Source organism: Rhopalosiphum padi, chromosome 3 (assembly GCF_020882245.1).
Source record: "Rhopalosiphum padi isolate XX-2018 chromosome 3, ASM2088224v1, whole genome shotgun sequence".
Taxonomy (NCBI): domain Eukaryota; kingdom Metazoa; phylum Arthropoda; class Insecta; order Hemiptera; family Aphididae; genus Rhopalosiphum; species Rhopalosiphum padi.
Genome location: NC_083599.1, coordinates 3,874,636 through 3,902,133, shown reverse-complemented (window position 1 = coordinate 3,902,133; position 27,498 = coordinate 3,874,636). Strand labels below are relative to the sequence as shown.

Sequence of the window (27,498 nt, the reverse complement as noted above, 5' to 3'; positions counted from 1 at the left end):
ATGACAAATAATGTCATTTGAAATATTGAACATAATAATTACTTAGTTATTGACTATTATAATTGTGTATTTAATGTATTGGCTATAGGGAACAATTTACATAGCAACCAAAAGATATTAAGAAGAAAAAAATTGATGTAATTTTTAAAATTTAAAATTTAAAATTTCTTTAGTTAAATAAGTTTTCAAAATTTTTGATGAAATGGAGGAGTTACCAACAAAATTGAGTACAGATACAGTGGATACAGAAATATTTATTAACTCGTTGAATCGTCTAATGTAGGTATCGAATGCAATTTAATTACTTTTACGTTCATAGTAAAAAAAAACAAAAAAAAAAACATAATATGTTCAATAATATGCAAATTAAATATTATTTCATAAACAATTTACGTAAAAACATATTTATTTAATTTTAGAATAATTATTATTCATCACACAATCTCAGTATGTTACTGCTTTCGCGAAGAGAGCAGAAGATAATTATTATTTATTACATTAGAAGAATATGATTATATAAATATTATACGATATTATACACAAATATTGTATAATATATTATAATATTACATTTTAATAAATAATAACATACAGAGTAATTCACCAAACATGCTCATTTTCAAATACTTAGATTTGTATACCAATTTAAGAAGAACTATCTTTTATAAACTTTTAATTTATTTCATTTACATTAATTTAGAGAACCAAAAATAAAAAATGGCAAAGCTATTCAAAACCAGTTTTTCAATTTTTTTTTTTTTTTTATTTTCATTGTATATTTTTAACAGATATTTAAATAAGTATTTGGTTTAGTTTTCAAAGTACCTACTGTGAAACCTGTGTAATATGGAAACAGTTAAGATCAGCTATTTTTTTTCCATTTTAGACAGGTTTCCAAGTGATACAGGTAAAAAAAAAATTAAAAAATTATTACATGAAGTTACATACTTGCATATTATGTACTTATTATATTATTTTAGTATTAAGGATTTTTGTATGCTTTACTTGAATTGCTTACTTTTTTAAATGTGATTAATCTTTTTAATTTTGGGTAAAAAAATACTTGAACATTTGATAAGATATTCCTCATAAGTTGATTTACTAACAATTAAAAAAAAAAAAGTTTTTTGTAAATTCACAAAATTTATTTATGAGTGATTGATATTCAAACGTTCAATAATATAGATAAAACGACTTCAAAAATATTGATCGCAAAGACACAAAACATTCGATACTTCAAAATGATGTTTAGTATGTTTATAGTTCACATTTAATCGAGTATAAGAAGTGTTAAAACCACTAGCATTTAATTCGTCACGGCAATACGTTGTACAAGATTAGTTAGTACACCATAAAATACATATGTATTTTATAAAAAATATAGGCTGACAGATTATGCTCAGAATCATTTTTCGCGTCCAATGATTTATCATTGAATTCAAATTTAACTCATTCATTGCAGTGATCTATTCAATAACAAGGTACGTTCAACGTCTATTGTAGAACAAAGTGGTTACTTAACCATTTTTTTTTTTTTTTTAATACGAGTTTTTAAGCCGATTATATTTTTGAAAACTTTGATAGCTCTAAATCTAAATTTGAACGAGTAGTTTCTGAGTTATCAAATTGTATGTCGTATGCGTACCTAATAATCATTATGGCTTTATGGTTTCATATTAAATAATATAAAATCGATGTAATAATTATTAATTGGTATACAGTTCTTATAAGCTATATAACACCAAGACAATCTTTACAAACCATAATATTATAATTATTGTAATTAATTTGCATAGTTTTAAAATCATGGCCGACGTAGGTATTATCATGAACTATATTTGGAACATAAAGCTGTATACTACTCATTCAAATGTTGATATATATATATATATATATAACAACGTTTTAAAAACAATAATCAGCTTAACAATTCGCGTTAAATTATATATCTTCGAGTATTTTAAAGTACGGCCTTTAAGTATAATTATTACGATTTACAAAAATCGGAAATGCAATAAATTCATTATTAAAGGAAAAATTGGAAATGTAAAAGTGAGCATACTTGGTGAATCGCCCCGTGCATATTAATTATTGTTTTGTGATCGACTCCTAATTATTTAATTGTGATCTCTGGACTGGCCACTCGTGTTTTTTCGGTTGACGTCGTGATGAATAACATTGCAGGAACGATTATGGCGATGAAACTTCCGACGATTCTGCCGACGATACCAATACGAATCGACTGACACTTACGGACCAAACACAATCGTCATTCACAAACCTCATTAACGACCTGCTCAAAACCAATCCGAATGCCGAGTACGGACATTTCGAGTCTTACGCCAACGCCATGTAGTGAGTTTATGAACGGCGCACGCCGCTTACAGTCGATCCGACACGAAAATATGTTATAATTAAGGCCAACACTTGTATGCATTCGCATATTTTTATTGATAAAAAATAGCTAGTTTATACCAAAATTTGTTTCATAACAAATACAATTTTATTTTGCATATTTTTGTATATTATAATATAGTTATGATTTATTATATAATTCGTACTCTCCAGTCGTGCGTTAATAAATCGATAAATAATTTTAAAACGCTGAAAGTGAAAACTTCAAACATTTTTTTAGAGCATATTTTGATAATTTTTAGGGCATAACTGCATAATGTATATCTTATAGGTTTATAGGGCATATAATTGTTGGCCCTAATTATAACGTATACCTATTGGCTATTATAATATAATGTTTTATTTTTATTTTTATCATCGTTTGTTTTTTTTTTCATTCTGTTTTATGACGATCACGTCCCGTCGTCGCCCGCGTGCAGTTGTCGTGACTGTCGGTTGATGCTGCGGCCAAAATACGTTTCCCAGATCCCGTGTAAGGTGCCCGAGTTTATCGTGGAACAAGACGGTACCGTGACCTACATACACACTAAGTAATCCGATGGCGGGAGGGGGTGGGAGGGCGATCTGTGTGTCGGGTGAGGGTGTTATTCCAATACCACAGAGTGAAGCAACCACTCCGACCTGTGTGGGTTCTCTATGTAGCGGGGCCGGACTTCAATTTATCGGTTGTATAATGCGAATAACCAGTGCTCGCGTGCGTCGACGAGCGACAAGCTGCGGGTAATTAGCGAGGAGAAAATATTTCTCTAAAAAAATCAGAAATCGGAAATTCAAAACCTCTTCGTTATAATAGTCTGCGCGTTTTACGCATACCGTTCGCACGCGGATTGTTGGAGTACGCATCATCGTGATGTTTAATTACACCGTTTCGTTCAACGCACTGTTTGGAATTATTAAAAGATTGAGTGTTAATAATTGATAAGAAAAAAAAACCAATTTAATACACTAACTTATTACTTTCTCGTTTTGAAAAGTACGAACAAATAATATTTTTATTTTTTTTTAAATTCAGACGAAATATCGTCTGACTATATTTTCTTATACTTCCATTGAAAACATCGATCTAGAATCAAGAGATATCGTTTGATTTAATAATAAATTATAGGTAATTGATGATTTTCTAGTTTACTAATTAACAGTTACCGTAATAATGCACCCCCCCCCCTGAAATTATAATTCGAGTCCGGCCCCGTGCAATCGGAGTTATAATCACTGAATGAAAATCTGTGCGATTTGATTAGTTGCGAAAAACTGGACTTGCCAAAATACATACATTCCTTAGTCGAAGAATCTGGAAGCTGGGAAAAAACGTACTGGCATTTATGGTCGGAATGTCATTTCTTATCTTGCATCGTGTGTAAATTACAATATCCGGCGAGGAACTCAGGTATGTGCCTGTACCATCCGGAGAAACCCGAATACTTTCCGATTGGAGATTTGGGCTTGGAGCAACCCATAGGTATAACGAATTACGTATTTTATCATAATAATAATATAAACGTTTTTATAAAATATTGAAAAAAAAAATGTTTTTATGAATTTAATTTTTTCTTATGTTTATAAATGTGTATGTATATTCAAAATAAAAATAAAATCCACGTTCTCTCATCTCAATCAAGTCCCAAAGAAGCCCCTGGTTGAAGTAAATTATTATATTAGTACTACTTAGTTCGAAACATGTTAATTTTATCAGGTAAAAATTATTAAGCTAATGAATAAAACTATTAGTTTTTTATAAATTTTTTTTTAAATTTGATTTAGCATCAAATAAATCAGCAAATAACTACTAAATTTCAACTATCTAATATTCTCTGAGATTAAATAATGAAACACTTAAAATTAATCAAAGGTCGACTTTAATTCTTCTGGCATCAATAAAATAAGAAATATAAAACAATAAAATACCTAAGTATATACATTTAAGGATAATATTCTTCGACTTGTTTGTCGATTATATGCGAATTATAACCATAGTCGAAATTAAAATAATCTATTATATCGGCATTGTTTAACCTATAGCAACGTGAGATCTCTTTCCACATACTTCAACTTAAATATCTCATTTTATTTTTGTTAACGTTTCGATGTTTATGATATTGTATACGTAAAAATTACAGAAAGTAGTTGATTTTCACGTCTTGAGAATACCTATTGATAAAATTTATTTAACCGCGGAAAAACGTTAAATATGTTTTTATGCGTTGAATATCTAATCCAAAACTCATTTTTTGGAATACAATAATTTGTATTTGATTTCCTCTTCTTGTTATACAGTTCGCAGTCCTCATAAATGATCAAAGAGCATCAATATTATTGTGTATTAAAACACCCCGTTTAATATATATTTTAGAACTACGGGCTTTTACTTGTTGTTAGTTAAAATATGTCGAATTTAAATAATTTAACTCGCGTTAATAATAATTGTTAATAACAAATCAATTAACTGCAATCATTTCGGTAGCTTTGTGGTATAGTATAGCATAATATTGTATTCACGTCAAGTCGTAATGAACTCCCGCGGTGATATTTATCGCCAACGGACGATCGGAATTATATGTATAATATATTTTGAACATAATATATTATAACTTATAAGTGTACTTTGTATATTCAAAATAACATTACAAACATGAGAGTTATACACAATTTTTTAATTAATTATTTATACACAAACAAGTTATACTTAAATTAATACTTATCCTTTTAGTTAACTGATAAGACATGGAAAAACTGGAATTTCTATATTCCACATCACCCGCATAACAAAATAATATACACATTAAGATTCAATAGTGCACAAATAAAATTTCCATGAGTAGTTATCGCAGTCACTACCAAATAATTGTTTTATCTCATTAGTTATATTATTTATTTTCAATTAAAGTCAAAAAAATAAAAATAAATATGCCTTATTATTATATATTTGAATACAGGCCGTTATCCGTGTTGCGGTGAAAGAGCTTTCCGATTTGAACTGGTGAAAAATCCTTTCGTAAGATAACGTCTTACTATCAGTACTTTATTGTTTCAATTTCAACATAATATTGTATTAAGTAAGACAATGTTTTATTTCATTATTTTTTTTTTATTTTAGGGTTGTAGATTCCGTATGCACGTACCGAATAAAAAAAACCTATTCTGTCAACATATCATGAATTTGATGTGTAGTAATATGGAAATGACTGTGGCGAGCCCTCCTGCGTTGAATTACGAAAAAAAAATCATGAAATTCGTATGTGTGGACCCTGGTAAATTTAAGATCATGTTATTATTATGTTAAATATAATAAAAGAAAAAATTTTTAAAAAAAATAGCCAGAGTCTCTGGCGTTCAGAAAAATTGGCGGTGTGCATAATATAATATGTCTAATATTTCTATACGGTCCTAAACTTCTCTAAAAATGCATCATCTGCCAATAATATGAATACTTATGCCTTATCAATAATATAAATGTATATTCAACTCAATGCGTTTTAAAACAAATTACAAATTAAATTTTATAATTCATTATTTTCAACTATGAGAATTGTTACAACCCGAAGTGTCTTCGATATCTCTAACCGTCTGCCAAGCTCTCGTGTCCATCTCCCTGGTATGTGGTATCTTTCAATGAGATTGGTGGTTATAATATTATAACGATTAATCTAGGCGGATTTCACTGTAACATTTGGTATTCTAGTTGATCCGTTTACTTCTGGTGAATACCTGAGGTTATCCCTTCCCCGTTTATTTATAAAGTTCACACACTGGACGCTACGTTCTTCACACTGTCCTTAATATAGTTATGTATAATTGCCTAATTATTTGTGTCACCGTACCTTTCGTATGTATCACAATATCCATGCTAGTACGACTTTACATATTTTTATTTAATTTGTTTAATATCAATAATTTATTGACGACTCAGGTTGTTAGAATTCAAAATAATTTAAATAAGTTAGTCTACAGTCTTCACATAAAATATTTAAGCTAAAGCTATCTAAACCTTTTTGACAAATAATGATGATGCGGCGTTTTGGATAGGCAATTTCATATCTCCGTGCATTTTTCCGGTATCTCATAAATAATACATAATAACTATAATAGCTTTAGAAATGACGGCAATGATGCCAAACAGCGCTAACTAATAACTCGAATAATATTTAAATACATAACAAAGAGCATATTTGTTTGCACCTTCACAATACGCAAGCAATCTACGAATGCATAATTTACTAATATTTTATATTGATAACTATTTAATAGTATTTTATTTTACAGGAATAAAAAGACAAAATCATCAACATTGGTGGACAAAATTAACGTTTGGAACGAATGGTTATATACACCAGCCAATGATTTCTTTAGAGTATAACTTTCTAAACTTTCAGAAGAAAAGGAAAAATTGGAAGGACTTAACTAAAAGTTAGCAGATTAAAACCATACTAAACTATAGTGATCTGAAAAGTGCAAACTATTCATGTTTATATTGTACCATAGCATGTGTGTCTTTATATTCTATACTTATATAGGAAGGATAAAAAATTTTTCTGAACTAAAGAGGTGGATGAACAATAAGCCATCGAACATATGTCCACCATCTAATAGCTCAATAATTTTTAAAGAAAGTCCAGAAATCACTTCTCAAATGTCAAGTGATAACAGCAACAAGGATTTAACAACCCAGTACCTACTTACATTATACGTTAATATAATACAACCAGATGATAGTAAAAACATTGTTTGAATACTGAAAATTTTATTTCTGAATCATAATACGTACATTTATGATGATAATTAACAAAAGATATTTTTTTTAAAAACTCTTTTAAAAAATTTGTTTTGAATAATCACCAGTATGAGCAAATGCTTTTGAAACAATCTAAAAATTGTAATCACTAAAATATAACCAGAACTCAAGAAAATCCTTTTAAGCCATCTATTTTGGGAATGACAATAGATCATTTAATGGGTAGAAAACACAAATCAAGATTATTTGTTTATCGATAATAAAACTAAAAATATTGTTAAAAATACATGTCTATCAAACGATTTTCAAACTATATATTTAAATTAATTTAACTTTAATTTCGGTACACAAAGTATTTGTTTCCACTGACTGCGCACGTAAGACATAAGAAACATAATTTTCATTTATAAAATCATAACTCTCTAATTGAAGCCAAGGAACACACCCTTGTTAATTGCTTTTGTTTATATATATATATATAACAAAATTTGTTGATAATTTTATAATTATATAATTAATATTATGGAATGTTAGTGACAGTTATGGGTTTTGTTTAAAATTTTTTTCATATAATAGTTTAATTTAAAACGTACGAATGAAATAACAATAAATCTTCAAACATCAGAGTGGTGTGACAAGCGTTATTAAAATTAAATTATTTCCCATAAAATCAACCATCATTCAAAATATAATTGTGACGTTAATAAATTTAAGTTTAATGAATTTGATAAATTGTACTAAATTGCGTTTCTATTAAAAAAAATTTATGTTTTTGAAAAATTTACCGTTGGTAATAATTATGATTAAATATTGTTAAATACTGTGTTATATTATATTTTTTGTACAAACCAAAATAAGTATCTGGTATAAAAATGGTTAGAAAATGTTATGTAAAATAAAAAAATAAAACGTAATTATTCCCATAAAAAAAAAATAAATTAATTAAAAATATTCATAGTATGTTTTGCATTCTGAGAAATGTAAATTTCACGTTTAAAAATTTCACGTATTTAAATACTCGTGGTTTTTAGAGGGAGTTTTTGGAAAGTTCATTCGCCGATGGTTTCCATCCAGGATTCACAAAGAGAACAAGATAGTCTTATCTTCGATCTACTCACGGTAAAACTCATCAAATCGAGAAAAGGAGAAAAAGGTACACCTGGAAGTTCCGACCAACTCAGTAAGTTTTTACCTAGGAAATTGTAACGTCCACTGTGTTTGTCTTATATAACGGTGTACAAACAATTTTTTTTTCTTCGCTTATACCAAGGAGACAGTTATTCGCTGGTTCATGCAAATATGCTAGCGAAAATCGAATCACACGTCAAACCCGCGACTACGAAATCCGCAAAATTGTTTCACGGTAATAATTTGTATAATACGATAAAAACTAACTGCTCCGATTGTACAGTAGGTATCGAGAGTATTTCATTATTGAGTAGGTCACTCGATTGAAATGAAAATCGAATTCAATGATACGATCCATTGCATGTGCGAAATGATCCTGCAATTCCTGCTTACAGAGATCTGCAGTCTATAATATCACTAAGCGTATTTCATTAATTAAGTTATTTTATTAGAAGAAAAGTGATAATTAATTGTGTACATATTTCGTAAAAATATTGCATTTATTGTATTAGGTACCAACATTTAATTATTATGATAGTATGAATTTATATAATATATTATTGTTATTAACGTATTCGTCAATACCGTCAACAACAATGTAAATAATAGTTAAATACAGTTTGTAATATAAATTAACAATAGCATAAAATTAATTGAAATGTTTTGAAAGTATAATTTTTACATTTTGTACATAAAATATAATAATACAGTAATAGGTACACGTAAAACTTTAGATCTCTACGAAAAATAGTTAAAAAAAATAAAACAACCTAAGTGGCTAAGTACCAGATATTCTTCGTTTGAATATCTAATTTGGTCAAAATTTAAAATTTAAACGTTTATATTTAACATATCTTTTAAATGCTTTTAAGCTATTTAAAGATATTTAAAATTTTCCATTTTTTTTTTTTTTATATATATTATATAAATAATAATAAACAGCTTTTTATAAGTCAAAATGATTATTGCATGCTAAAATTAGCAAAAAAACATATAGGTACTCATAATATTTTTTAAGTTATTGAATTTTGAATTTTACAAATTTTACAAATTTCGTAAAATATTGAAAATCTTCAAATTATTTTGTAATTATAAATTCACAAATTTATTTTTTTTTTATGATTTAAACAAACCTATATCTATAGTAAAAAAAAATTTACCTGAATGTGTATTGATTTTTTCCCATAAAGTAACTCAAATAATTTATAATATTTTATAGATACTTGACATGATTTTTATCGTATTATACATATTATACTATTGTAGTAATTAAATATTAATAATATAATAAATGCAATGTTTTCAGCAAAAATTAAATCAATCTACACTAATTGTTATTTACAACTAGTTTTTTACAACCATACTAACAGTAAATTAAATTGTATACTTTAACATTAATATCAAAAAATATGTCATGAAACAAACTAAGCTGACAGTCCGTCGTTCAAAACCGTTATTTATATTGAATGATTTATCATTAAATTCAAATTTAACACATCCATAACAATTTATAATAACCCGCAAAGCGGTACCTATTTTCCTAATTTGTTTTACTTTTAGCCTTCTAAAGTACCAACTAAATCAAATTGTTACAAGAAACGTAGTTTCACCCTCATAGCTGGAACTATATAGTGTACTTTTGAATTATTGATATCAATTCCTGACACCAAAATTATTTTTAATCATTAAGCATATACAATAATAATCACTACCGTATGATGCGGTACTTAATTTCGATAAATTTTCTTTGTTTTTAAATTCTCGATGATATGTATAAGTTTTACAACACATTTACATTTATACATTTAACAATTTATAGATTTATAACTCTATTTTTGTAGGAAAATGTTTGAAGTTGGTACTTTTAGGCGTTCAAAGTAAAAATTCACTGCAGTGTTCGTCTAAGTGATAATAAGGAATAATAATAAAAAAAAATTAAATTAAACTAGTTTTCGACAAAATTTATTTCCTTATTTAATTATAATTTAAAATGAATAGCTATAAATAATTTAAATTTTAATAATATCATTTCATGTTTCATCATAATTTAAATAATGTTCAAAATGTTCATAATAACCAAAACTTCGAATAGGGACAAATGGACGCAGCCGTTTGGATGTGGGGACAATTGTACATAAAAAAAATAATAAAAAAAACAGATAATATTATAATAAATCATCATCAAAATGTATTAACCTAACCTAATAATTCTTCAAAGTTATGACACTAGAACTAAAATATAATTTTTACGCGGAATCGCTCAAAATATTTCTCTGCATTAAAATCAAATGTTGATCATTTTTTTAATATTATTACATGATAGGTAATATAATATTAATATAAATAACCATGTTTGACATTCAAAAAGTTTTTTAAATATTTTTAACAATAAATATTTTTTTTTTTTATATTTTATATACATTTTTACGTACTTATTATAATAAATACACGAGTCATCTCAGTGGGGCCCAGTATTCATATGTTTATGAAATTAAATAGAATAAATAAATAATTAGTATAAATAGCTTTTTTTGAAATTGTATTTTAATTGTTGGCGTACCTACCTATTATAATAAAACATTTGTTTTATATATATTTTTAATTTGAATATTTTATATAATGAATAATTTATATATTTAAATATAGGTAATTATATAATAATATTACAATTTATAATAAATATAAATAGCTAATCAATTTTATTTACTGATTTATGTAAGTCCAATTGTCCCCACGTCCAAACGGCTTCAACCATGTGCCCTAGATCACAAAAACTTGAAAAACGTATAATATGTTAATTATAGACAATTTAAATTTTAGAATTTTTTTTCTTGTATTGAAGTGTTAATACAAAATATTTATTATGAGTCATAAAAATTAAATATATTACAAGATTCTACATAAATTGTTCATTTAGAAATTTTTAAAATTTATAATTTTTATTGTTTATAATACAAGGTTCTACATAAATAGTTATTACTTAAACCGTCTTAAACCCAAAAATAAATGTAAAAACTCAATCCTTTAGTATTCACAAAGTTAATAAATATATATTTATTTAAATTCATAGATTTTTCAACTAAAAATTTAATTTTTAATCATTACTCATTATAGTTTTTTTTAGCCCAACTTTTCATACTAAAATACATTATTTTTATTAGAACGTTTGCACACACCTGAGTGCGAGGCTATGAAAAAACCTGAAACATAATTTAAATAACATAAAAAAGTTTTTTTTTCTACATAAACATAATAATAAGTGTTTATTGTATTTTCAGACAAGAAAAGGAAATAATATCAACTATACAAATTATCAATATATTTTCAAAAACACATGTTTTGAGGTACAAAATATACTAAATTATATACTTTTCACTGTAAACATTCGTTTAATATTTAACAGAGTAAAAACAAATAATCAAAAATACCTAACCTATAACGATTTATAGTAACACAGGAGATTTTATTTATTATTTTCTATTAATTCGACGATGAAGATAAACGACAGCACATTGGAGATATTATGAAATAATATAGCTTATATTTTTTTGAAATACATAGACACCAAAACCGTAAATTTGGCACTACACATAGGCAGTCTTTTGTGCGAAAAAACAATATCTAACTGATGAGATACTGGTTTGAAAATAATTGTATCAAATGGCCGGGTCATAGATTTATACTGCTTCGTATTCTGTTTGGACTATATGGTGTACAATATTTACTATATTCAAAAAAATTCAATACCTACGTGGATGACGACATTTTGGTAACACTTGACCTACAAATTAAGCATCATATTATTTAACTCAACACGGCACAATAATTTCAGTAATTTTTATGGCTTATAACAACAACAAAAAAATAACATAAACAAGATTATTGATTTAGTAGTGATTCGTGTAAATTTACGTCATTATTTACGTACATCCATAACGGGTCTTTGTGTTGCTTTTTCGCATATTTTCAGGCGTTTTAAAATAGGTATCGCTTATTATGCAGGTAACTTAGGTAATAATATTTTTTTAAATAACAGACGAGGAATGTGTTGGTTTAATAATGATGTGTTTTTTTCACCATTGTTAATCTGTTTATGTATTCGTTGTATCCGTCATGTCATGTTTTAGAGCAAAAAATTTGCTTGTGCCGAAAGGAAAAATCCTAGCGACTTAATATTTTTACCAAAAAATTGTGATAAAATTTTCAAAACATGATTGAATTTATAAAAATATATTTTTTTAGCTATTTCATAATAAATCAAATTAATAATTTAGATTTTTCAATTTCTATCAATAAATTTGAGTAGGAAGAAAAGTTTACCAAAATTTCTGGTTTTTTTTTTGGATTTCCAGACAGTGATCAACGGATTAACGATAGATATAATTATATAGTCAAAAATTTAAGTATTTTTGTACTACGTGCAAAACATACGAGACGAGACGAGATAAGATTAAATTAAAGTTAAGTTTTATTTTCCAATGTTTTAGATTAAGTCAGCCTTTTATATTTTTATCAAAAATATGATAAGTTCTATATTTATTATCAACAGAATACTTATAACTTGGACTTCTCCATACTTAATCATACATTAGATAGTGTAACAGGCAGATCATTTCAATATCATATTGAATCGCCTACTGCGGTAGTGAAAATGGCGGGTCATCGTATAATAATACGCATTTAAACGATACAGATCAAATATTATACGTTAAACGTATCGTAATGATACCGAAAATCAAACTCCACCGCATTAAATCAATTCTGTAGTCTCAATAATAGCACATCACAGACGGAATCAATTATTACAACAATGGTGAGGGTATTAAAAATATATTATACATATTATATAAATACATCACACCATACAATTTAATAATGTAAAAAACGCGTACAACTAAAAGCATAATATGACGTGTTGTAATAACAAACAGTGGTGGAATAATGATACGCGCATACACCCCAAACATAAAGAAAAGAAACCATTGAGCGATATCCAAAACACTAACATGTGCGAATACACGTAGGTCATCAATTGTAGTGTCCAATATAACACGCATCTGTATCAATTGATACACACTGCACCTATACACACCTGTCGGTTGTCATGACACTGCTGACGGTGTCTCTCAGAAATACTACACAACCTCCGAACGAATTCACGTCGTTCTGTCGAGATTTCACCGACAGGTATCATTTAAAATTACCTAAGCATATTAATATTAGTATATTATATTGAATAACGATATTGCGCTAGTTTAAAATGTTAAGGTTTATAGACCGAGATAAAATATTTAAAAATTTCATATTTTTTTTTTTTTTATAAAAAACATCAAATAACTGTTGACTATAAAATGTATGACGATAGTATTTGCCCAATGCTATAGATAGACTGTGATGACCTCGAAATGACCTCAAAATCTAACATTTTTCACTTTTATCGATCAAAGTAGTATACAAGTAATAAGAACATTAAAGGGTTTCTAATCAGATCTACTTCATCGTTTAAAAACATTTACACTGTCCTCTGTCTCAGACTGTCTGAATATTATTTTGCGTTCTAGTTCGTCCGTTATGCACTCATTAGTATTTAATCCATTCTAATACTTGCCAATTTAAAAAAATCGAAAGAGCATAATTTAAGATTCTTAAGTCATATTTATTAAAAAAAAATTAAGAATAACCACTGTACACTGAAGTCGAAAACGACCTCAACATCAAACCATTATCTGACTGCATACGAACCTAATCCCAAAAACCTTTTAATTGAGTCTTGGGTTAGGTTATGTATATACTAATTGAGTCCGTTACACGATTTCGCTCGCCATACCTTTTTACCTGCAAAAAGCCCACCATGACTGCGCTCCGGCCTATAATATAGGTACTTGTCCTTTCTGACAATTTTCCAATACACTATTTAAAAATACAGCCAGACTTGGTTAACTCGAAGTCGAAGTTAAAAGTTCGAGTTAACCAAAAATGACTGTATTTTTAAATTTTTATTTTTTTCCAGTAACATGGTTATGCATGTGCCATGTAGTTATACATACTGGAAAAATAAATTTATTAAACAAAAATATGACAAATGTTTATAACGCCAATAATGGCAATAAGGCCAATATCTATATTATAGGCTCGGACCTATGTGAAAAGGTAACTCAAACGCAATCGTGTTACGCGCGTGTTCTGAGTCCCGTCAAACTTTAAAAAAATATATCTCTTTAAAAAATTATTCTCATTTTTACAGACATAAAAAATGTTTTATTTATGTTTAATATTATAATATATTTTAATGTGTAACTATAATATAATATAAATAATTTAGTTGTTACTTGTGTATAATTAAATGAATAAAAGATGTGACGATAAAATTACATTTTTATATTGGTAAAAATGTGTGCGATAAGCATTGTATAAAATTATATCAACGATATCACGTAATTGTGTCCATATACGTAAATTATGATTGGTTTTGTATTTTTACTCCGAACAATCCGTCGGACTCATTTATTAGTATAATTATATGATTTCCCAACCGTGGACTCAATAATTATCATATTATTTTTCACCGTTTGGGTATTGGGACTCAATTAGTACACATCACGATATCTATTACTTAGAAAAATATAGATATTATGCATAATTATTAGTATAATTAACTACATCACAGCTCTATTCCAGGTATGTCCCTCTTTCCATACTACAATACTCTTAATTAATATTTTTTAAATTTTAAATTATCTTATTACACATATTTTGTATAAAGTGCATAATAATAAATAAATATTCGTGGAATTAAATTTTGGTATCAAGTAATTTCGATTGCTTGTTGTTGGGTATTTACAAAATTGTATAAAAAATGTAGATATTAAAATGTCATGTTAAAGGTGATCGGCTTATTAGAGATCTGTAAATCGTAGTGCGATTTAAAAGTTAAATTACTAATAAAAACTTACACGTGTTTTATGAAATATTTTTATTGATAAATCGTTTAAATGATGAAGGTAGTCGACTTTATCATTGACATATTATACGTGAAAAATAATGTTTACTAATAATAATTAAAATTTTACAGTCTCGATAAAGTTATAAATTATCTATTATAATAATTGAATGAATGTTTGTGACGTTCGGCCGACAATATTATGTTCTCCTATTAACGTGCCACGCTTCTAATTTCAACCTTGGATGACTTGACTTATGGTTAGAACTGTGGTGTTATTGCTAAATTTCAACGTGTATTATAAGTAACGCATTATTCAATCAAACTATTGAATTATAAATATTATTATTTATTTCCAATAGTTAGATTAAGAAGGATTTCTACGAATTTTTATGTCGGACACCGGGTCAACTAATTATTTCTTCAGTGTACATTTCAGAACGGTTATCGCGGGTCAACAACCGGCACACACGGTTCAATAATTAAAAACTTTTTATTATTATTAACAACAAGAGCATTCGCTATCAGAAACGTACATGGTAATAACTAATAATATTATAGTGTGAACGCTAATGCTATTGGATATCGAGTTATGTAACCCCGGGGCCACCACACGCGGCATATTGTTGAACTCGCACGCATTGATTTCGTCAAATAGAGAGATACACAAATTTTTTTTCCACGGGTGTCGTGCTTATAATACACGACCCCACCACATAGGTACGCTTACCAAAAAGAAGAGACCAAAAAAAAAAAAAAAAAAATGTTCGATTATCACCTTTAGGGATCACTCCGCTGCCATTAAATGCCAGGATTTTATACGTGTGGCGTGCGATTCGCTTCTGTTTTTGAGTTTGTTCAACTTACCTTAGGGCTTTGAGGTATTTATGACTCATGTAATCCTGTTAAATGTAAGGTATTAACGTATGGTTGCTAAACTGATGCAACTTTCACCGATATTATCAAAAAGAAAAAACATATATTTTTAAAATGCACGATATAAGCAATATCGATTAGAATAAAATTAAACTAAATTTGACATTTATGATTAGGCATGATTAGAAAATCTCAAAGGTTATGACGGACACAAAAAAACATCACACATTTAATTTATTGTAAAATCAATACAACATCTATTGCTTCGCTGAGAATCTAAAATTCAAACGTTTAAGTAATAATAGTTAAGTGACATCGAACGTGTTGTGTACTTAACTTTATCCTTTAAATAGAGAAAAAAATCAAACAATAAAATTTAGTTGCAACTTAAAATTTAAATCAAATTGATAAAAAAAGAAATTCAGTGCTTTATATTTATTTTTAAAATGAAAAAAACCATGTCGAAGAAATGGATAGGTACACTTTCAAAAATAAATAATCAATAGAATATTATACAATCTACCAAAATGTATCATAAATCTCAATTGGTGAACATTTTTATTAGAACTGTATTTTTACTATTTGGTTATACTCTACTACATTTAAATCATTTGAAAACTAAAAAAATAAAAACAAATAAAACTAGGCCTAAAAGTTGTTGAAAACTTTAGATGTACCAAAAAACATCACCACGAGTGGACGATTCTTATCATTTTCCTAAAATGAATTATTTTTTAATATTAGTACTTTGTTACAATTAATAATTAACAAAATATTTTAAACAACTTTATAGACTTATAGTACATCTATTTCATTTTTTTATTTTAAAGTCATCATTGCGAAAATAATTTATTTTTTGAAAGTATTATATAGTCATAATATTATATGGTAAATATATAGCTATAATATAGGTAATTATCGTAATTTTTAATTTTTTAAGAGTTATTTAAAAAAGCTTGAACATTTAATACAAGATCTCTCATCAATTATTCTTATCACAATAAGTTACATATTAATTATGTTTTTTTCTTATAAGTCAAAAGTGTTTTTAATGTTTTTACCTAATTGGTTTTATATAATTGTTATATAATTTTCCATCAACTCTACCGATGAACCGATTTTTGTTTTAATTAAAAATCCCGTGACCTCTGATTTTAAAATCTTGGTTACAGTAATTTGAGTTTTTGTTGGTTAATACTAAATGACACCGCGCGTTGAATCTAGGAGCTAAAAATTGTATGAAATTTCACAATAATTGCGTATATATTGCCAACACGTCTTATCGGAGAAGATATTATTATATATATATAGAGGACATTCGGTTTTATCATACAGGGATGTATAGCCAGAGGATTTGAAGTGTTGTAATTTGTAACCCCTTCCCCGACATCGTATATTAAAATATATTATAATTAATATATTAAAATTCCTTGTACACTCCCCTGGCCCTTCCCCCGCCATCGATTATACGCTTATAATGTCTACTCCGCCGGGATATTTTATACTACCTAACTATCAAGAGTGAGTGACTCTAAAACGGCTCTGATCGAGTCGAGACAAATGCGGATATTTGATGCAACGCACGCCGGTGGAAACTTAGAGATAGTCCTAAATTGATTGTGATGATGAATATACAGACAGCGAAACCCAATATTATGTCAGATTGTCCAAGAAGATTATTTCAAAGATAAATGAAGGATAGGTATCACGAAACTGACCAGACAATCTCTAGGGTGGATAATTATAATAATTAGCTAAGACATAAACTTATAGATAAGAGTTCGGTCATACTTGATATACATTTTGTAATCATACGAAAGTATTAATTGTATTTTATTTTATCTTACCTTATTTGATATTATATTATATTATTTATTTTTATTTTATGTTATCTATTATACTGACATTTATTTCTATTAAAATTAACATTAAGATAATCTGAATATGTGTGTTTATTATACGTCTCAATATGTCATAGGTACGATAAATAAATAAATAATGTACACTCCTGCCGGCCCCACCGTGGATAATTTCCGGCTATGTCACTGAACTCGTACACACAAAAGTACCTACACTCCTACAGTCAAGTGTCAACAATAATAAATAATTATTAATTATTAATAATTTTCATTTATTTTATCGTTGTAAACATAAATAATTATATTGATTCCCATGTGCTTACTTTTAAAATATTAATATTACAATTATTGTGATTTACAATTATCATAGATTTTACCTACTCACTTTACAAATTTATAATTATAAAATGGTAACAGTTTATACTGTCATTATATCAAGACGTCGTGTCGTCATCATCTTCCGATGAGGTATAGCCCGTGTTGCTAAATGCTCTGTACAAGTACGGGACTTCGCCATTGGGGCCCAGAAAACTTAATATCCAGTCCTCTTCAGACAGCCCCAAATCGATCCCTCCGTTGACGAACGACCAGTAGTGTATAAGGTTCACGTAGACGAACATGTTAACGAATATCTCTATATTATGTACAAATAAAATATCGATTACGATTTGGAATACATACGCGTGTAATAATGTTTTTCATATTGGCTCGAAATAATATCGTCAACAATAACTAAAAAAATATGTATTATTTTTTCCGATCTTGTGTCATCAAAACTCACTCATCAATTGCAACGCAACTAAAGCGTTATGGTGTCTGAGGGCATTTTTCTTCTTAACTTCCTCTTTGATTGGTTTCGGAAGACACATGTTTGATAACTAAATATATTACGTCTAATTTGGTTACCGGATGTGAAAAACAAAAACTGGAAAATCGCCGCAGTATAATGTTTCCGAGACAAGTCTGCTACCTATAAATTATATATACCTAATGGTTAATAAATAAATAGGTATGTGAAACAAATAATTACTTATAATACTTTGATGATTTACAGTAAAATATTATAATATGGTATTTATATATACAGTGAAACCTCCCCTGGCAGGTTCCCATCACTAATAGCGAACGATTTCTTGGGGGGGGGGGGCGAGACATTTTCATTACTTTACAATGTAAGAACCTCCGAATAGCAGACGCATATTAAAAAAAAATCTGAAATAGCTGGAATTCTTACGCAAACCCAATATTTGACAAAATCGATTTTCTTTTTTTCAGTATTTTCATTTTTCACAAAATATTTATGTTAGCACATGTTTAACATAATATGAAATTATTTTCTAAATATTTTCTTTTTGAACTATATACAGACATTTGGGATTTTCAATCTTTTTATTTAAATGCCGATAACATTATTTTGGTTTGAGATGCTTAACAATTGAATAAAAGATTCCTTATAAGTTGTTCCTTTACCAAAATTTCATATAAAATGTTATAACAATGATTTTAAATTGAACACTTCCATTAAAATGGTTCACTCGATACTTACCCACTTTCTTAATCTTTTGATTTTTTTTTTAACTAAATTTCACATTGATATTATTTTTTAAATGTTAACAGTAATATTTGTTTATATTTTATTCAACTAATTTGTCGATTGCTAAAACATTATAATTAAATTTAACATAGTGAATATTTTTTGTTTAAAATATTTACCCATTATGACTTTTAAAAATGTACCTCCTCTGAATAGCGGACACTTTCGGTCACTGACATTTTGTCCGCTATTCAGAGGTTTCACTGTATATATTAGACAGTCTTATGACGTCTGCCGTAGTAAAATGTACGCCGTTCTCATTTGCCTTACGTAAAACGATGTTTATAAATACAGTAGAAACCGTTTATAGGTAATGACATTCTTCAAGGGACTAGTCAAAATTACTTATAAATTTATAATAACCGATAATGATAAAATAAAATATATGACTTTATGTATTATATTTACATAAACACAATATTGTATTATAACTAATGTATTATGTTTTTATCACTAAGTCTCGCGACGTCAATGAATACAGAAAAAAAAATTACATTATTATTTTAAAATTAAATTTGCGTTGTATTGAAACATTTTTATCTTAGTTTCTATTCTGTTTCTGTTTGTATAAAGATCATACTTATTCATAAATATTTTTCCAGTGTAACCAAAAATAACAGTCATGAAATCCGCATAGTCGTTATACAAACGTCATAATATTTTATGCAAACTATAGTACATATACAAAATAAGAGTTTTTGCTGAGATCTGCAATCCAAGACCACTGCACCCGGTTTGTCACTGTATAAACGGTGTCATTACAAAATATGGTTTCTACTGTATAAAATGTTAACGGGCGGTGATGGTACAACGGAATATTGGCGTACCTACGTATACAAGCGATTGACTGTTATACACCTACCTGGCTACTACCTAGTTAGTTGTTTATAAATATGGAGAGAGAGATAGAGGTATGATGAGTATCCCATGACGAGAGACATTTACGACGGTATTAAATAGTACAAACACGAGACGCGAGACTGTGTACTTTATATTATAATATATTATGATATTATTATTATTATTATTATTCTGTATCAATTGTTTTCCCGTATCGACTGATGCACGCGCGTAAGATGAGACTTGGGACTGTAAATAGGCGGCGGACTGCTACAGACTGTAGCTATCGATCATAAAATATACGGCGGCCACTAAATTGGTTACAGGCAATCATTTTTTTTTTTTTTCGATAAGGCGCTAATGACGGCATATGATATGCTTAATAGTCAATTGTTGATATATATATATATATATTTTATATTTTTTATACTCTAGTCTCTGTTTTCCGAGCTCTGACTGTAAAATTTAAATAGTCGAGTAGTATACACTCTGTAAACTCTCTAATTCCCTTATTTAGACTGTGTTAGCATACGGGTTGATCCCTATACCGTAAGACAACCATTATACATATTTCCAAAGCTATTTACGGTTATGAAAATATATTTTTTCAAATTTTAAGTTTTTAAAAATCAACATTTTTGGAAAATAATAATGTTTTTACTATTTTTTATCGTCATCATTAAACATCCATGACGAAAGACAATTTTTAATTCGTATTCCTAAGCTGAATATTAATCGGATTAATTTGATCTTTAAAAATTAAATTTCGGTAAAATAGTTTAATAGTTATAAATTATAATAAGTATTTAAAGTTGACATGGCCTGAGTAATTAATCAATATTTTGCGGAGTACCCCTTAAAACGTTGTCGCTTTACGACTTAAAATTATATTTTCAAAAAGTTGTTTTTTAAATAATAAGTGTCCCGTGATAAATGGATCACTCGGTATATCGTACTACCTACTTGCTGGATTCCAATCGAACTATTATTATAATACTATCATCAATATGGGTATAAGGTCACACTCGGTTAAGAAAAAGGTTATATGTTCAAGTTAGACTCGTTTCGATCATTACACAACATCTATCTATCAACTGTCGATGAATGGAAGAATAATTTGTATTTATAATACTTAAAGGCGATTGCGTATTTGTTATAATCATTTCATATAGGTTATAGCAATAAGTTAAAAATATTTTTACTTTTAAAAATTAATAAAAAATAATGATATGAAAACCGATTTTCTCAAAATTAACAAGAATTTCAAAACAACACTTTATATTATTGTAAAAATATGTATTATTTACGTTTATTTCTAAATTAGTACGTCGCATAGTAAAGTACTAATGTCACGGATCGAGTGCAATTCGAACATTACCTGTTCTGTAACCCGAGTGCAATTCGAGCGTTACGAGTATGTAGGTACCTTTTTTGGCCCCAAGTCCAATATTCAAACATTTTGATTTAGGTAATGAGTGCAGTTCGACAATCCCCTCGATTTAACGTATTAATTCGTGTGCCTATACGAACGACTTTTTCTGTTGTGTACATTCATCGTTAGTAAAACGATTTATTGATATTAACAGCATCTCACTCGGCGGCGATCCGCTTGACTTGTATACGTGATCATTGTATACGATTCTCTTTTAAAACAGCCCAACAATGATGTTATCCATTCCGTTTCCTGTTGCGATAACATATTAAAGTACTATAAATTATAATTATTATTAAACGTAATCGCCACTCGGCCAGGTCAACGTGGCAACGTAGAGCCGTATCGAATATATCACTTAAACTAATAAATAATAATATATATTCATGTACCTACTCACTTGTACGTTGTATAGGTAATAATTATAATATAATCATATTAATCACCGATTTGTAAAAAGTAAACGATCGACACAATATATGACTAGGTAGCTGAATGACTGGTTAGCACCATCGCTATTGTCAGGTAAACATTTATCACCAGATAATGAGATAGCACGGCTTTTGCGAAGGCTTAATTTATTTAATTATAAATATTATTATTAATTATTTTAATTTATATTTAACAATAATTATTAAGATATTTAATTGTTATGTGTTATATTTTAATTATTCATTTATCAATTTAATTAGATCTTGATGAAGAAACATTATGTAAAAACATACCTAACTGACCTATTAATAAAATATTGTGTTTTATTTGAAGAAAATCAAAAAGTTGTTATAGAAATACCTGAATGCAGGCTTATTCACAACATAATTGTTCAAAGTTATTTAAAATTATTTATCTGATTGTTTGAAATAACTAGTAAGAAATTGTAATGTATTAAAATTATGGAATACCATTAAACATTTATCAACTATACCAAAATTTGTTTTTAAATCCAATGATTCATTTAGACGCTTGAAGTGGTTTAAACCGTATAACAAAAAGAGTTTTGATAAATTATTATCCACTTTTTTATAATTCAAATGCAATGTTTGAACAAAGTTTTAAAAAATTATACACATTACACAATCGACAATCTTGTTTGAATATAATTGATAACCGATATGATGATATATGGCGGTTGATGGCGGTCAAAAGTATTAACCAACTTGTTACAACTATAGTAACAACCAGGGCTGGCGTGAGGGTAAGGTGACTCAGGCGATCGCCTAGGGGCTAGGGCGCTATTTTCAGGGGGGCGCCGAAATTGCTTTTTACAATTTTCAGACTTTTGTCAATAATATTTTTTTTTAAGTATAAAATACCTACCTAAAACTTTGTACTGAAATATTGATAATTATTATTATGGTTATTTTGTTTAGCCATATATTAAAACAATATGAGTATAAGCGTATACTATAATGTAGAATATTTATTGTATAATATGTTGCTCTATAAATACAGTAAATAGTAAAATCCCGTTACAACGAACTGCAGCGGACCGACTCTTTTTTCGTTATAACGGAAATTTCGTTAAGATTCGAATAAGCTCTTTATGAGCCCTGCTTTTCGGCAGGGGACTTCTATGACATTCGTTATAACAGGATTTTTCGTTAAATTGGTATTCGTTGTATCGGGAATTTACTGTATAATATAATATTATACAAACATTATATTTCGTCATAATATGTTATTTTTTTTTATTAAACGATATAACAAATTATGTACAAGTTAAGCATAAATGCATAATATATCATTTTTTTGTATTTCTGTCCACGAACAACATTTTTTTTAGAGTATTGTGATCATGGCTCCAGACTTATAACACTTAAGATCAATAAAAAAGCGCTTAAAAACGTCATTATAAGCACTCAAATAAGCATTTCAAAAACTTAAAATTGAGCAAAAATATTTATTCAAAAAAATTATTCAAAATTTTTTTTTGCAACATTAACTAGGTACTAGACATAATTTGTAACTGTGCTAAAAATAATAAAATAATTAAAGATTTCAAAAAATATTGAAACAAAATGATTAGGAAAAGTTTCTAACTAAAAAATCAAAAACAAATAAATCTTTATATTATAAAAAAATCAAACTTCACTTTCGAGACATTTTCCGAGCGATTTTCTGAAAAAACTATAAAAAGTAGAAAACCTGGCCAAAAAAGCAACAAAAAAAAACATTTTTAAATTTCATAATTGAACGTGTTGTAACATGGCTACACTTCTATAGCACTCTGCTACATATTTAATCAATTCATAAAAATAAGCAAATGCTTTAAGTCCCGAGCCCTAATTATGATATGAAAAAGGCGCCAGTTGGCGTTTTAGCCTGGTGCGTCATTTAGCCTTGCGCCGGGCCTGGTAACAACGCAACGCCACAAAAGCGTTCCTAAACTCCAATCGATCCGCTGGATTAGGTAATGAATTTAGGAACACACGGATAATAACATAATCCAGCACCATTAACTCATCATTATCATAATTCATAATTTCGTTTCAACATATTGTAGATATTCTTTTCGTTTTCTTTTTTGCGGGTCGATTAACAATATATTAACAATTATAATTCCGATATTTTTTCAACTTCTTTCGTGATATTGTGTAAATATCATAATACCGATCGACTATAATTGTATCACATTACACCTGTTTACAACGATTGGATTGTAAAGTGAACGTATATCGGAAACAGCGTGAAAATCGCGTTGATAATTTTAAACAAGAGCAATTTATTAACCGGCCGATAATATAAATGATTACGAAGTTACCAGCTTGGGGTCAGGCACCCATTGCGTGACGATTTTTCTAAACGACAATTTTTCCGTCATTTTTCACTTAAACGCTCCAAAAACGGTTTTCATCGTTAAAATTTAAAAACCAATGTTATATTCGCGCGTAAAATGTGACGATGTGAATCCTACTTTCGCGGCTTATTCGGCAATACCGCTAGCGCTACTAACTTACTGGTAACTAACTTCACAAATGCCATGGAGTTGTCGTATTTACCATTATCACACTATCTCAGTCTGTGATTTTGAGTTATCATATTATTATTGTAATATTATATTGTAATGTCGAAGTTCGTCTTTTGATTTTAAAATATTACCAATTTAATATAAATATTCTCTCTTAAAATAATTAAATTGTACACAGTGTATACGTATTAATAGTTAAAAAATAAATTTCAAACCCTAAGATTACCACATTGGATATCATTTACTTAAAAATGCGATCAATGACGATATATGTATACATACTCTTAACATAAATGGACAATTGGCATAAAGGTATATATATATATATACATAATAATATTTTTTCATATTTAATTAAATTAATTTGTTTTTTAGTACACCTTTGCAAATGTACTATGTAGAAGAAACATAACTTGGCCAGAAACGGTAACAGAGGTAAAAATTGATGTAACTTTCTGCAAATTAACAATTACTTAGAAGACATGGTTAATAAACTTATTCAATTTAAATTTTAGAACTGTAGATGACTCGTTTTTTATTGACGACTTGTGTGAAGTTAATTACTATGCTAAGGATATTATTTTTAACTTCTATATCAAATGGATTACCATAACTTGAATAACCAGTGAGTAATTTTTATACATTAATTATAAAATAAAAAAAAAATGCATTAAATACAATCCCGTTTTGAAATAACAGACTATGATACATTAATGTCCCTTGCAATGTTGAGGTATGATTTAACTTAAGTTAAAACATACGTGTAGCTATAAAAAATTAGTTAGTATTTATTTAATTTATGTTACTTTTTTGTGTTAATTTTTCCAAATCACTTTTTGTTGAAATGTGTGACAAAAAAATCCAAAATACTTAATCATTATGAAAAAATATTGATATTAGATATGAAAAAAAAATTGAAAAACCAACTAAGAATCAATATCATCAATGGAAAATAAAAATAAAAAAATACTATAAACAATATTGAATAAATTAATACAAAACCCACTAAATGTGTATATATTTTTAAAGAATGTAATAATTATACTAAAATGTGTAAAAGTTTATAAAATAAAATCAGTCTTTAAACTTATTTAACTATCTCAATTCTATATTTTATGTATAGGTACATGAGTATTGAATATATTTATTTCTCTCATGATAAACGGAAGAAATTATTAATTTTATAATTAACGATCCTGTTTACTATAGGAATGCAATTGGTAGTTAATTGTTATCCAGCAACAACACAGTGAGCCTGAATGTGTAGTTATCTTTAAATTTGAAACATCCTTCTTCTGTTTCGGGTCTCTCCTGATGTTTTCGTGAGCCGCCTTGTACATATTTTCCAACTTCAAATAATAAAATGTGTAGATACTCTTAATATAAATGGACAATTGGCATAAAGGTATATATACATATATAAACATATAATATTTTTTCATATTTAATTAAATTAATTTGTTTTTTAGTACACCTTTGCAAATGTACTATGGAGAAGAAAAATAACTTGGCCAGAAACGGTAACAGAGGTAAAAATTGATGTAACTGAATATTTTTTTCAAATTAACAATTACTTAGAAGACATGGTTAATACTTCAATTTAAATTTTAGAACTGTAGATGACTCGGTTTTTATTGACGACTTGAGTGAAGTCAATTACTATGCTAAGGATATTATTTTTAACTTCTATATCAAATGGATTACCATAACTTGAATTACCAGTGAGTAATTTTTATACATTAATTATAAAATAAAAAAATTCTATATTTTACATATAGGTACGTGAATATATTTATTTCTGTCATAATAAACGGAAGAAATTATTAATTTAATAATTAACAATTCTGTTTACTATGGGAATGCAATTAGTGATTAATTGTTATCCAGCAACAACACAGTGAGCTTGAATGTGTAGTTATCTTTGAATTTGAAACATCCTACTTCTTTTTCGGGTCTCTCCTAATGTTTTCGTAAGCCGCCTTGTACATATTTTCCAACTACAAATAATAAAATGTGTAGATTAGTAGAACTTTAAACCTTATGTAGTAAAAATTGTTTTAATTCAACAAAAATGCTTATTGTTAAATGTAATATTTACATACAGGGTTTTTTTTTTTATAACAATCCAAGGTGTACTTTATATCTAGTGGATCGATAGTATTAGTCAATTTTTGATGTGATAAATTAACATTAATTGTCAAAAATATAAATTATTTACTGAAGGGTAAAAAGTATTGTTTAAAATTAATACAAATAATATATATATATATATATTTAATGGCTCTTGACATATCTCCCAAGCTATAAATAAGTATGGTTAATACATATACTTTAATATAGATATTAGATGTGTTTATGTGTTAGATATTTTAATACTTTGATTAGATAACTCTATTTTCTGACAAAATGTTATTTATTAAAATATGTTACTATCGTTATTGCATATCCATCATTTTTAGTGGCAATGTCTATTAAACATTCATCGATTAAAAGCTACTTGTTGGTAAAAAAAAAGGTAGACATTTCTTAAGGTTAAATTTAAAATGGGATATTCTAAAACATAATTTCATATAACATATTTGGTGTAACAAAAAAACAAATCAATGCAAAATATTGATAAATGTAAAGTAATGACTTTTTCCAGGTCTCGTAATCCAGTTATTTATAATTATTATTTAGATAATGTTTTACTTAATTGGGTAGTTGAAAATCTAGAT

General features: G+C 27.7%; 1 protein-coding gene and 1 long non-coding RNA gene across 2 annotated transcripts; both read left to right on the top strand.

Moving 5' to 3' along the window:
• Positions 1-173: 173 nt before the first annotated feature.
• On the top strand, positions 174-10,181 carry LOC132924721 (SANT and BTB domain regulator of class switch recombination-like). The gene is made up of 11 exons (XM_060989164.1): positions 174-279; positions 2,185-2,355; positions 2,835-2,945; positions 3,657-3,874; positions 5,349-5,407; positions 5,510-5,663; positions 6,676-6,819; positions 6,927-7,080; positions 8,176-8,324; positions 8,415-8,507; positions 10,114-10,181. The coding sequence occupies exons 1-11, from the start codon at positions 203-205 to the stop codon at positions 10,179-10,181; spliced, it is 1,398 nt and encodes a 465-aa protein (XP_060845147.1). The 5' UTR covers positions 174-202.
• A 14,737-nt stretch (positions 10,182-24,918) lies between these two features.
• On the top strand, positions 24,919-26,504 carry LOC132927720 (uncharacterized). The gene is made up of 6 exons (XR_009661813.1): positions 24,919-25,093; positions 25,157-25,216; positions 25,297-25,406; positions 25,991-26,186; positions 26,251-26,310; positions 26,393-26,504. It is a non-coding gene; the product is annotated as an uncharacterized LOC132927720 (long non-coding RNA).
• The last annotated feature ends 994 nt before the right edge of the window (positions 26,505-27,498 follow it).